Source organism: Terrapene carolina, unplaced genomic scaffold, assembly GCF_002925995.2.
Source record: "Terrapene carolina triunguis isolate 2854851 unplaced genomic scaffold, T_m_triunguis-2.0 Scaffold102, whole genome shotgun sequence".
NCBI lineage: Eukaryota > Metazoa > Chordata > Testudines > Emydidae > Terrapene > Terrapene triunguis.
The window spans coordinates 1,160,038-1,174,343 of NW_020664453.1; the positions used below are offsets into that span (position 1 = coordinate 1,160,038).

General features: G+C 42.3%; 1 protein-coding gene across 1 annotated transcript in view; it reads left to right on the forward strand.

Moving 5' to 3' along the window:
• The window catches only part of LOC113406511 (disabled homolog 1), a 257,959-nt gene that overhangs the window by 232,222 nt on the left and 11,431 nt on the right, over nucleotides 1-14,306 (forward strand). Inside the window, exons 11-15 of the mRNA XM_026651760.1 lie at nucleotides 1,169-1,225; nucleotides 5,008-5,070; nucleotides 6,888-6,996; nucleotides 9,755-10,303; nucleotides 13,789-13,916. Of these exons, the coding sequence (XP_026507545.1) occupies nucleotides 1,169-1,225; nucleotides 5,008-5,070; nucleotides 6,888-6,996; nucleotides 9,755-10,303; nucleotides 13,789-13,916 (906 nt within the window). The remainder of the gene's footprint in view (nucleotides 1-1,168; nucleotides 1,226-5,007; nucleotides 5,071-6,887; nucleotides 6,997-9,754; nucleotides 10,304-13,788; nucleotides 13,917-14,306) is intronic.

Genomic DNA, 14,306 nt, shown 5'->3' on the forward strand with positions numbered 1-14,306 from the left:
TCTGGCTCTGACCTCCTTCTCTTGCCAGTGTCTGCACTATTTTGAAGGAGAAAGCAGTCTATATACTGCCCTCCTCCAAAGAGCTCCTCCCGATTGGTTGGAAAAGAAGGGAGTCCTGTCCAATCCTACACGATAGGGCTCCTGATCCTAGGCCCTTAAAGGAATAGTGTTCTGGGGTTTCCCCTACATCCAACTCCTAATTCCTCAGGACTGCTTGCTCTCTTCCGCTGTCAGCCCATTTCCTGGGCCTTTGTTATTCCAGCTTCCTGGAATGGCATCTTCTGGCCCCTTGCACTCTTAAACGGATCACAGATTAAACTTTATTTCATTTGCTATTGTAGTTCTCGTTATGTTGCAAAAATCATTCTGGTTTGTCCCCTCCCACTTTAAAACAGTTATGTTTATCACACTGAAATTTAGTCCTCTGATGACATTTAAGTCAGGTGATCAGATATTATAGTTATAGCTAACAGTGGGATTTTTAGTATATTCCATTATATATACATTTACACACAACCCTGTAGATTTAGATTTATCTTGGATTCATTAATACCAGCATTTTAAAAAATATTCTCTTGCAGATTATAGAAAGGGTATTTGTAATCTTAGCTGTGCATTTATTAATTTATAAATACACTTTTCAAAAGCCATAGTTTTACCTAGTTAAATAGGCATTGTATTTTGCTGCATATATTATTTGCTTTTAGAGCCTTTTCTTACCCCACGTGTATATTATCAAATTATATAGCTGAGAATGCCAACTCCTTTCCCCATTAAAGCCAATAAAGATTCCCATTAACTTCAATGGGCACAGGAGTAGGCACCATAATGAATTTTTATAGCTAAACTTATTAATCCCTTAAAGAGTAACTATTTCTAATGTCTGCACTGATGTAGCCTTATTCACGACAGAACTGGCATTTGTACAAGAGTGTACTACAGGCAAGTGTAGTGTATATTTACACTTGATGTTCGCAGCATTCAAATGCACCATTGTTAAACATGTGATTTGTTATCTTTGAGGTGAGTACAGCAGCTTGCTACAAGACTGAAAGGGTTTTCATTTCCATAGTGAAGTCAATAATTATGGAGGTGATCATTGTCATGCTCAGAACTCATGTCATTTTCATAAATCATTCATGTCATTGTCATAAATCATGCTTTACAGCTGCAGAATGGAAACTTATTGCTGGACATTGATGAAAATCTTGTTACAGTCACTCAGGTAAGGTTATGACACCAAAAATGTGAAAGGGAAATGTGGATGAAATCACCACTAGAATTAGTGCAATTTGAAAACGCTCAATTTGGGTTTAGCTGCGCCAGAATGTAACTAATGCCAAGTACGAATAATATAAAAAGCAATGATATAGTTGGCAAATTCATCTGTGTGGTGACCCAGAAAGTGAAACTGTTTTAAAACCAATGAAAGGTAAAGATGAGCTGCCAAAATTTCTGCCAATGGCTGAAACTCCATTTATGTGAAAGGAGCTGTACTCATTTAGACCAGTAGAGAATTTAGCCCTAGTGAGGGTCCAGAACTAGAACTCCTCATCCAAACAATCCCAGACTTTGAGGGATTTGAAATCCAGATTCAAATGTTGCTGTTTAAGCCTCTCTAGCAAGTATCCTCAAAAGTTATTTTCACACTAAATTACAGTTTAGATTTGCTGACATAGCTTTCTAGCATCTGTTGTACAAAGTTGCGGTCATGCCAAAACTAACTCTGCTGTCAATATATTGCTCTTTTTCTGGGGTCGCCATGAAGAAGGGCTTACTAGAATAAACATTAGTGGCAACTCAATATTGCTCTATCCAGCAATCAGTTTATATAGTCCCCATCACTGTGATATCAGAGAGGCTCTCGTGAGCTCATTGGAGCTTTACCTGAGATGAATTTCCACAGGTGCACACACCTTAAAGCACTTTGAAAAGTATCATTATCCCCATTCTACAGAGTGACAGTCACAGAGAGGTTATGTGACTTGCCACTGTTGAACTAAATGCTGAAACCTTGAGTTCAAAAAGATTCATTGTGATAAATTCTCAGTTGTACTTATTCTGCATTAGGCCAGATTAATATGAATTGTGGGATTCATTCTAATATAGATTCATTAATGTAGATTATTCTACATCAGGCTAGATTAATATGAATCGTGGGATAAGGGTTCCATCAAAACTTCTGTCCCTCGCCCACTACTCAGACTCTTCCCCCCAGGCTGACAACCTGGGTAGTGCAGGACACGGTCTCACTACCTGGTACCCCTTGCAGTCACTGGCAGCTCTGCTTCTCACTTTCTCTCCCTTATGGTGGGAGAGGAAGGCTTGGAGGATCCTTCCCTGTGGGCAGGGAAAACCCACATGGTCTCATCTGTGAAGGTACATGTACAGTTTCTTTAGAATGCTAGCAGGAAGTCAGACAAGAAAAGACTGGGGGAGGTTCTGGCCAGAAGCTTTACAATGATGCAGAGACAGAAGTTTTAGGGACGACCTCAAACAAGCAATTTAGAGTTCTTAGAAGGAAGTGACTCTTTGCTATTGTACAACCCCCGCAATCATTGGTGGCACCTGGTTGGCATGAAGTTTCATCTGAAATGATTAAATAGGAGTATCATTATCATTCAGGTTTTTCTAGACATTGCTAAGATTAAATGGTTAGCAATTTTGTGCACAGTACCAGAGTGATCTGCTTCATCTCTTGGAGAGACTAGTTCTATAGTTCTTCTATTAGTACCAAAGGCCTGGGCTACACTAGCGGGGGGGTTCGAACTAAGATTCGCGTAGCTGAAGTTGAAGTATCTTAGTTCGACTTACCTGGCTATCCTCATGGCGGCGAGTCGACCGCCGCAGCTCCCCCGTCGACTCCGCTTACTCCTCCTGCCGAGGTGGAGTACGGGCGTCGATTCGGGGATCGATATATCGCGTCTAGAGCAGTGGTTCCCAAACTTGTTCTACCGCTTGTGCAGGGAAAGCCCCTTGCCGGCCAGGCCGGTTTGTTTACCTGCCCCGTCCGCAGGTTCGGCCGATCGCGGCTCCCACTGGCCGTGGTTCGCTGCTCCAGGCCAATGGGAGCTGCTGGAAGTGGCGGCCAGTACGTCCCTCGGCCCACCAGTACATCCAGCAGCTCCCATTGGCCTGGAGCAGCGAACTGCGGCCACTGGGAGCCGCGATCGGCCGAACCTGCGGATGGGGCAGGTAAACGAACTGGCCCGGCCCGCCAGGGGCTTTCCCTGCACAAGCAGCGGAACAAGTTTGGGAACCACTGGTCTAGAGATTAATTTAAAATGAAACTGTAAAGATTTTACCCTGATATTTTTCAGAGGTTGGGTGAAAGGGGGGCTATCCCTGGGCTAAATGATAAGGTTGATGGGGGAAGGCAGTTTGACTCCAGAATCTTGACCAGTAATTAATTGTTAAAGCTAGTCAGAAAATGGTGAGTATTTTCCATGGAAAAAAATTAAAGAAACAAAAATTCCCCCTGCCTTTTTTTGGTACACCTCTACCCCGATATAGCGCTGTCCTCGGGAGCCAAAAAATCTTACCGTGTTATAGGTGAAACCGCGTTATATCAAACTTGCTTTGATCCACCGGAGTGCGCAGCCCTGCCCCCCCGGAGCACTGCTTTACCACGTTATATTCAAATTCGTGTTATATTGGGTCGCGTTATATCGGGGTAGAGGTGTAATTTTCACAGGAATTTTCCAATTTTACAATGGAAAAAAAATCAAATACCACATATTTTTTGTTTGGGAAGGTTCATGTTTTTATCACAAAGAAGGAAACAAAAATTTTCATTTCCAGCAAATTTATTTCACAAAAAGAAAAAAGTATCCCACCTAAACAATTTCAACCAGCTCTATTAATTGTGTTTGAATTTCACTACTCTGAATACTCATCGATTTACCATGTCATCTTGTTTTCCCAGACTGTTTCATAATGGGACAATAATTCATACTGCACAGATACCGTAATAATCTGACTTTGTGCAACACAACAGGAAATTTGATAAGTCCCTTTAAAAATTAAATATACAAAGAATTTTGGGAGGATAGTACTCCAACAACTGATCCCACTTATGATCAGTGCCTAAATACCTTTAAGCAGCTCTTTTTGAGCAAAATACTTAAATTATACTTTCTTAGGCGTTTAGTACAGGAGTAATCATTAATATTATATGGCAGATGTAAATACTTGATCACTATGAACCTGTTTCACACTATTTTGGCTTCTGTACCATAGAAGACACAGTCAAAGCAAGGCTTCTTCAGAATTGCTTCGGTTTCCATGTCACTAGTGGCTCTGTCCAGTCTAAATTCATCTCTGTGAGTGCTGAGTCTGAGCTTCGGCCAATACTTTGCTCATGCAGCCACTGAGACTGCTCTATGTTATGAAAGGGTTTTCCCCCTTTTGGTCCAAGTAAGAGAGACCTCTTTGGTTGATCTATTTCAAAACCAAAACCAAAATGGAGTCCCTGGTAAAACATTTCTAGCATGAAATTAATTTAGAGCTAGCCAATCGTAATGGCCTAATCATGTCTCCCCTCATCCCCTAGGGCGCATGCAGGCCACACTCATCCCATGGGGAACGGTGGTCTCAGCCAATTCCATAGCAACATCCAATCCACTTCCCCTGGACCCCACAAAGGTTGTAGTCGGGGGCATGAGAGATCAGAAATGGGGCCATGGTGGAAGGGTTGGGTGGCAATGGGACATACACATATCCCCTGTGCCCAGTGAAGCTAAGAGTGGAAAGATAATATGCCCCATTGTGGATGCTTTCTCTGTGCCCTATCCCCTTCTGTGGTGGATCCCCCATAAAAGAGTTTCCCAGGGGCAGATGTCTGAGCCTCCTCTGGGTTTGTGAGCCAGCCCCATGGCCTAGTCCATCCCAGCGGAGGGGACAATCAAGGTATAAATAGCTTTAATTTGGATAGGTGATATGAGTTCATTACTTGTTTCCAGTCTAATGCACCCTCTTCCTTGATTCTCTCAATTCTTCTCTTTGCAGGCTGTTACCCAACTAGAGCTTTTTGGGGACATGTCCACTCCTCCTGATGTAACCTCTCCCCCAGTAAGTACCCAGGGGAAATTGCCCTGTCTTTTTCTACCTTGCTGGTAAAAAGCAGGTTTACTGTAGCCATGTGTAGAAATGCAGGATGGTGAATAGCATGCACTCCAATATGAAGGATTTCAAAGTGTTTTTTCAAACAGTGGTGAAATAAAAGAGAACTAGGAAGCAAACATATTCAAAAAGGGAAAAATCCTTTTCTCCAATCACTGCTTGTCACGGGGTGCTCTAGTCACCGCTGGCGCATCTCCTTCTGACCACATCTGGGGATTAACTCTGCCAGGCTGACGCCTCTTCCTGCGGTTGCACTCCATCACTCTGTTTTGCTGTCTCAGGACTCAACTGCTCCCACTTCATGGCTTGGTCCTCCAGTCAGGTCACTGTGGTTTTCCCCTGCCGGGGAAATCACATGCATCAACGTCTCTCAGGACCTGCTGTCCCTCGCAGTCTTCTCTTTCACTGCCACTAATGGTGCCACTTCCCCCGTGGCTGGTAGGGGAACTCAGGCCTGCCCTCTACACAGGGTTCCAGCCCAGGGACTCTACAACAAGTAATCAAGTCCTGTCCCTTACTCTGTGTCTCTGGGCTATTTCCTACCTTGCCATCTGTCACCCTAACAGTGACTGCAGCCTCTCTCTCTCTCTGCAGCCCCCTTCTGCTCTCCGCTACTGGGCTTTTTACAGGCCCCTCCTGTTCCTGTGCAGCTGAGCTTCCTTTTTAATTAATCCTCATTGTTCCCTGGCTCCTCCTCCAGATACAGCCAATGCAGTTAATTGACCTACTCAGCCACCATAACCCCTTCGGGCCTTGTGTGGCATGGACACCCCATCACGCTGCTCTTTGTGATGTGCAAAGATGGCCTCAAACTTTTTTTTTTTTTTAAATAGAGATCTGAATGGTGATGTCATAAAGGGCTATAACCTGAGCTGCAGCTCCCATCACTTCCGTTTAGCAGAGGCATCTGCTGTGTGGGACTCTGTCAAAAACTCAGTTGTTCGGGAAGGAGAGCATCAGATGTGGTTACAGCTTTGAATGACATGGCTCTTCGGAACCTCCAAAGATCATATCCAAGTCCTTCAGCTAAGAGAGGGAAGAAGGATCTAAAAACAAGTAAAAAACAAAAATGTGTATGTTATTTTAAGGAGATGGAAGCCTTTGAAACAAGCTGTCTTCATTATAAAGTAGAAATAGAGAAATTTTCCAGTTCATTTTTAAGCCTCAAAACAGATTGTGACATAGGGGAATATATGGGGAAACTGAGGCACTGAGCAGTTAAGATAACAAAGGAATTTTGTGGCACATCTAGGAAAAGAGTTCAGATCTCCCATCTCCCAATCCTTATCTTTAACAATGGGACCAGGCTTCTTCTAACATGCAGGACTTTGGCTCTAGGCCTATTGATGAACTGGAGCAATATTTAATCATTCTTCTGTAATACAGTAATTTCACCCTGTTTTAAAATCCTTTCTATGTTATTTTCTGTCTATTGTTTACATCAATCCTCAGTTAATTAAGCCTCAGAATCACAGACTTATTTCTTAAGAAACAGGTGCTGTCAGAAATTTGCACGTGATATATGATTGTGCAAGTTATATTGTTCTTTTTCTTCATGGTCCAAGAGCTCTGTATTTTTTCTCTCTTTTCCTGTTGTCTTCTGTCTTATGGTGCTGCTGATCTTTTGCCTGATGCTTCTTTACATCTGCATCTCTCTTTTTTTGGAGATAAAGGGGATGTGGCACCTCAGTGCATACCAATTCCCGATGGCAGAAACAGTAGCTGATATGTCACCATTGTATTTTATTCCTGTCTCATTTTTGTAGACTCCTGCAACTCCAGGTGATGCCTTTATCCCATCTTCATGCCAGTCACTTCCTGCTATTACAGACACATTTGGTTCTGTACCTTTTAGCACTGCTGCTGTACCCTCAGGTAAGAACCCAATAGGGTTATTTAAAGACTAATTTTAGGGTTGGTCATTTTGAAAATATTAGCTCAACTGAACTGTGGAACTCAGGTATCTGTTCTGTTTTATGTCTCAACATCCAAAACATAAGGGTTAAAAAGTTTTCCACTATAGAAATGTGAAAATATAGTCTGTCTTACGGCAATGTACTTACTTACAGTAATGTCTTACAATTAATGTACTTCAGGAAAAAGAAAATCCAAATCAGTACCAAGTTGAACCTTCAGTATATTGAGTTTGCTAATACCCAATGAAGTAAAAAAAGAACTGGGACTAAAAAGTCTCTGGAAGTTCAAGTATATAGTTTATATACCTATAAGCTATTGTAATAGGAGAGGGAAAGTTATTTAGCTTTGAATTTCCAGTAATAACAGTGGACATTCTGAAGTATATACAGTAAATGATGGCACAGCAAGAAACGTGAAGAATTTGTGACCATTTTTAAAGCTATTCCATGTAGCCAAAGTGTGACATTTCAGCTAGGCTTTTCTATGTTCCTCAAAGTGCTCAAAATTCAGAGTTTATGTAATATTCTGCACTAACATGCAGGAGATGTGGGTTTGACTTCTGGTCTTGCTCTCTGGACTGCCAGGGGCTGGGAGCATTGCAAAAACAGCTCATTCAGTCCCATTTGGGAAGGAGAAAAAGGAGTGCCTTGAATCATTCAACAGTAGTTTTCTAGATGGTTAACACCTTCAGTGCTATAATGTACTGCATCATCTGTCCTGGAATGTAACACAGCGGTAATCTTTTGCTGTACCGATGTTCCATTATTATGTTGGCACTTGAAAGTAACATACCTGATACATGGAATAGAACCAGATAAGCACTTTGATCCTGTTTGTCAACTGGTTATGGAAAACTCTGATGTACTTCTTCCAAAGAAGTACCCTCCAGTGTCCCTTAGTCAGTAAGGTCATAACTACAATGCAGTGTTTTGGGGTTATGGCATGGGAAATTGCTCTGACAAAGTTGTGGAGGGTCCTACTTCACATTCCCCATCATAACCATTTGCTGAAATACATATTTAGCTGTGTTATTGTTATCCTTAGCTAAATGATTCCAAGATCTATTGCTTATGATTTTTGTTTTGCTGTCTTACTCCTTTACAGTTTGCATTTCAATAAACCCAGAAATAAACCAAAAATAAAAGGTAAAAGCAGGGTAAGGAAAACTTATAGGTCAAGGAAAAGGTTTCTTTTCTACTGCTATACCAGTACAAAGAAGAGGAAAGAGATTCCACATTGTAAAATATTAACAATAAATTAAAATTGTTAATGTAGCATTTGGGTCTCGTATTAATATAACATCATTTTGTATTAGTAAAACATAAGCGTGTCACCTAGTTTCTTCTTTAATAAAGGTTTTCAGGGTAGAGTTTCAGAAATCCTTTTATATTAAACACAGTTGAAAACTCTGTTGGATTCATCTTTTTTTTTTCTTTTCAATTGTAAATGACAAACAAAAGGTCTAGTCATACAGTCCATTCTCAGCCAAGATTCCCATTAGTTTGACAAGGAAGTTTTGTCTGAGTAGGGTCAAATCAAAATTAGAATGTTTTAATGACTCCAGTTTTTAATCTTCAATGCTTTCCCCTAGCTAGAGGGTTTTCATTATAAGCTATTACCCAGTGCAGATTTTTGGCATCTATTATACAGTACTATATACCTCTAATTTTTCAAGTATGTTTTTATAATTCATAGTATGGATGCTTAGTGGCTTCTGGGTGTTGAAGTAACCAAGCGTGCTTTTTCATCTGCATTTGGCAAGATTATGCCTTTATCTTTTATAGACCTTGCCTCTGTTATCTATACTTTTGTAACCTTCAAGATAGGATTATTGCAAAGTGCTCTACTTAGGGCCAAGCCTGAAGACCACTAAGAAACATGAACTATTTGAAATTTAGCCATTCCTTTGCTTAGGGTTGCTTCTCAGAAGGAGCCCATGTGCTTCATAATCTGCACTGTGTCCATTTCTGGGTGCGATTTAAAATGTTGGTTTTCCTCTACAAATCCCTTAACGGTTTGAGTCCTGCCCCCATCAGAGAAAACCTCTATTATCATGAGATACAGGAGCAGTTGCAATCCAAGCAGGTCCCTGAGCTAACCGTCGCCTGGCTTGAACTGGAACGGTAAATTTGATGGCTCCCATCTGGGCCGACATATTGGGGATTGAACCAGGGACCTCCAGAGCAAAAAGCATGAGCTGCTATAGCATGTGCTAACAAGCTCGAGTTCTTTAGTGGGGCTGTAACAGACTCCTGTTCTCTGTGGAGTTGGTGTAGAAGTGGTGTAGAGTTACACAACGTACCATTTTTTGTGAGGAGTCCTCTGCTCCAGAACTCACTTTGCTCTTTGGTCTACCAAAACCCAGGTTAGCTGATTTTCAAGGTAAACTGCACTCCAACATGGTACCTTTTCTCTCTAGATTATGGGAAGGGGTAGGATTCATGTGATTTGAGGAGGAGGGGAATAATTTTTTTGTTCTAATGAGTGGGGATGGTGATTATTATTAAAGTCAGTCCAGTTATGCTTTATTTATTGAACTGTTTGTACACATGCCAAGAGCATAGGATTGACACATTTAAGAAAGTGATATAAATTGGTAAAGGTCCCTGTGACTCCTAACACAGTCTGTGTATTTCTGACTAACAGTGTTTCCTGTACCACATCCTCTTGCTGTTCATATCCATGCGCTAAAACAACCCTGTTGTTATTCTTTAAGGTTATGTTGCAATGGGAGCTGTCCTGCCCTCCTTCTGGGGACAGCAACCACTCGTTCAACAACAATTGGCCATGAGTACTCAGCCTCCAGTTGCTCAGGTGATGCAGGGAGGACAGCCAATAGCATGGGGCCAACCTGGTATTTTTTCTCCTACCCAGCAACCATGGCCATCTGTAGCTGGTCAGTTCCAACCAACTGCCTTCATGCCAACACAAACTGTTATGCCTTTACAAGCAGCCATGTTTCAAGGTACCATTGCTCCCATAGCTACTGTTCCACCCACAAGCGATTCCACCAGATCAAGTCCACAGACAGACAGGCCCAGACAGAAAATGGGAAAAGATATGTTCAAAGATTTCCAGATGGCTCAGCCTCCGCCAGTGCCATCACGAAAACCAGACCAGCCTTCCCTCAGTTGTACCTCAGAGGCCTTCTCCAGCTATTTTAACAAAGTCGGGATGGCACAGGATGCAGATGATTGTGATGACTTTGACATCTCTCAATTAAATTTGACTCCTGTGACTTCTACAACGCCATCTACAAACTCACGTAAGTACCCAAATCCTTCCAATTGCAGTCTCTTCCTCAAATGTCACCGTCTCCTCAAAGCTTTTCCCTTTTCTCTGGTGTACTATGTTGGAACACCGATGACCTTAGTATCTTCATGCATGATCAAGCTTGTTAGTGACATCCTGGAGCTAGGGAAACATGATTTAGGTTACAAATTACAGAGGCGATTGAAATCAACAACTTCAAAAGTTGCAAGATAAAATTTAATTTTTAATAAAACAGTAATAGGTCTGCTCTTCAAAATGTGCCTGAACTAAGCACATTTAAACTGGTTTGGAAAAATATTTAAACTATTGATGAGAAAATATTCACGCAGTAGGGGTGAAATTCATACCTACAGGGAGCCATTTTAAGTCCCACTCCAGCCATATTTTTGGAGACTTCAGTGGGACTTAAGTGGTGAATAGGTCTTCTTCTGGCCCTCTGTACTGGAGTGAATTTCGCTCTAAGTGCATAAATGTGCTTATACTGTGGGGTTGCAAAAAATTGTTTATAAACAGATTCCATTATACGAGTGCTAACACTGGTATAGATCCAACTCCCATGGAAGCCAACAGAAGTCTATTGAGTTTCATAAAAGCTAGATTGAACCTAATAACATTACTTATAGAAGATTAGGGTTGGAAGAGACTTCAGGAGGTCATCTAGTCCAACCCCCTGCCCAAAGCAGAACCAACCCCAACTAAATCATCCCAACCAGGGCTTTGTCAAGCCGGGCCTTAAAAACCTCTTAAGGATGGAGATTCCACCACTTCCCTAGGTAACCCATTCCAGTGCTTCACCACCCTCCTAGTGAAATAGTTTTTTTCTAATATCCAACCTAGACCTCCCCCACTGCAACTTGAGACCATTGCTCCTTGGTCTGTCATCTGCCACCACTGAGAACAGCCCAGCAAGCCATCCCAATGTGCAGAAAGAACAGCAAATATGGCAGGTGACCAGCTTGGCTTAACAGCAAAATCTTCAGTGAGCTTAAACACAAAAAGGAAGCTTACAAGAAGTGGAAACTTGGACAAATGACTGGGAGGAGTATAAAAATAGTGCTCAATCATGCAGGGGTGTAATCAGGAAGGCCAAAGCACAATTGGAGTTGCAGCTAGCAAGGGATGTGAAGGGTAACAAGAAAGGGTTCTACAGGTATGTTAGCAACAAGAAGGAGGTCAGGGAAAGTGTGGGACCCTTACTGAATGGAGAGGCAACCTAGTGACAGATGATGTGGAAAAAGCTGAAGTACTCAATGCTTTTTTTGCCTTGGTCTTCACAGACAAGGTCAGCTCCCAGATTGTTGCACTGGGCAGCACAGTATGGGGAGGAGGTGAGCAGCCCTCAGTGGTGAAAGAACAGGTTAAGGACTATTTAGAAAAGCTGGACATGCACAAGTCCATGGGTCCGGATCTAATGCATCTGAGGGTGCTGAGGGAGTTGGCTGATGTGATTGCAGACCCATTGGCCATTATCTTTGAAAACTTGTGGTGATCGGGGGAGGTACCGGACGATTGGAAAAAGGCAAATATAGTGCCCATCTTTAAAAAAGGGAAGGAGGAGAATCTGGGGAACTACAGACCGGTCAGCCTCACCTCAGTCTCTGGAAAAATCACGGAGCGGGTCCGCAAGGAATCCATTTTGAAGCACTTGGAAGAGAGGAAGGTAATCAGGAACAGTCAACATGGATTCACCCAGGGCAAGTCATGCCTTGGTCATGATTGCCTTTTATGTTGAGAGAACTGGCTCTGTGGATATGGGGAAAGCGGTGGATGTGATATAGCTTGACTTTAGCAAAGCTTTTGATACATTCCCCACAGTATTCTTGCCAGCAAGTTAAAAAAGTATGGATTGGACGAATGGACTATAAGGTGAATAAAAAGCTGGCTAGATCGTCGGGCTCAACGGGTAGTGATCAACGGCTCGATGTCTAGTTGGCACCTGGTATCAAGCGGAGTGCCCGAGGAGTCTGTCCTGGGGCTGGTTTTGTTCAACATCTTCATTAATGATCTGGATGATGGGCTGGATTGCACCCTCAGCAAGTTTGCAGATAACACTAAGCTGGGAGGGGAGGTAAGGATAGGGCCCAGAGTGACCTAGACAAATTGGAGGATTGGGCTAAAATAAATCTGATGAGGTTCAACAAGGACAAGTGCAGAATCCTGCACTTAGGACAGAAGAATCCCATGCACTGCTACAGGATGGGGACCTACTGGCTAAGGGGCAGTTCGGCAGAAAAGGACCTGGGGGTTACAGTGAACAAGAAGCTGGATATGAGTCAGCAGTGTGCCCTTGTTGCCGTGAAGGCTAACGGCATATTGGGCTCCATTAGTAGGAGCGTTGCCAGCAGATCAAGGGAAGTGATTATTCCCCTCTATTCGGCACTTGTGAGTCCACATCTGGAGTATTGCATCCAGCTTTGGGCCCCCCACTACAGAAGGGATGTGAACAACTTGGAGAGAGTCCAGCGGAGGGCAACGAAAATGATCAGGGGGCTGGGGTACTTGACTTACGAGGAGAGGCTGAGGGAACTGGGCTTGTTTAATATGCAGAAGAGAAGAGTGAGGGGGGATTTTATAGCGCCTTCAACTACCTGAAGGGGGTTCCAAAGAGGATGGAAAATAAACTGTTGTCAGTGGTGGCAGATGACAGAACAAGGAGCAATGGTCTCAAGTTGCAGTGGGGGAGGTCTAGGTTGGATATTAGGAAAAACTATTTCACTAGGTGGGTGGTGAAGCACTGGAATGGGTTACCTAGGGAAGTGGTGGAATCTCCTTCCTTAGAGGTTTTTATGGCCCGGCTTGATAAAATCCTGGTTGGGATGATTTAGTTGGCGTTGGTCCTGCTTTGAGCAGGGGGTTGGACTAGATGACCTCCTGAGATCTCTTCCAACCCTAATCTTCTATGATTCCCTTTGTTTCTGGGTGGACCCTGCTGCCATGCACTATAAGTTCTGTAGTGTGCTTTGACCTACTGCTATTTCAGAACAGAGTCCAGTAGATTTACACCCTGGCTTTCCATGCACTATGTCTCCATATAGATAAGCCCTGTGTTTTCAGAGTCTATGTAAAGATGCACCATGAAGATCTTTTTCTTGTCATTTGAAATTTTTTATTGGTCAAAAACTCCCCCAACATCCATCTCAGCTAAAAACAAACATCCTAGTTTCTGAAAAGGCTGAAAGAGGAAATAGGCTTTACATTAAATTTATTTCAAATCACAGAATTCATACACTGATTTGTGGAGTGTTCTTATGTTGGGGTTGGTGAATTTGAAGCATGGAATAAAAATAAGGAGTTGGTGACATTTTTGTTATAATTTTCAGACTATAGACTATGATTTTGTTTGCTTAAATCAGAAAACAAGCAATTTAGGAATAATAAAATTGGGGGGGTTAAGCATGAATAGATTTTGAATAGTTTGTCTATCTAAACAAATCAATGAATTTATTTCCTATTATTATTGCCATCATCTTTGTTTAGCTCCAACCCCTGCTCCCAGACAGAGTTCTCCATCAAAATCATCAGTCTCTCATACCAGTGACCCTACTGCAGATGACCTCTTTGAAGAGGGGTTTGAAAGCCCAAGCAAAAGTGAAGAGCAGGAGGCTGTGAGTAGCATGACTCCTAATACTAACTAGACTTTTCTAGCTAGAAAATACCAGGGAGTAACTGAAAGTCATCTGGAAATGTCAAATAAATATTTCAATAGGATTGGTGGATTTTTTTAAGGGAAGTTGCAGAGAACTTTCATTTCCAAGTATGGGTTTGATAGCTATCGAACATTAGCATGATATTGACAATAGTATGTATTAATATTAAGGAGCTAAATTCAGAGTTGATATGTAAAGCGGTGTAAGTTATGTACCCTCAAACATCCATCAACCTACTTACACCATTTACGGATGTGTAAGGGATTCCAGGTTGACGTAACATACATGCCGAGGAAGCAGAAGAAGGTGTAAGAGTATATATGTTAAAACAGTATGGCCCACACTGGC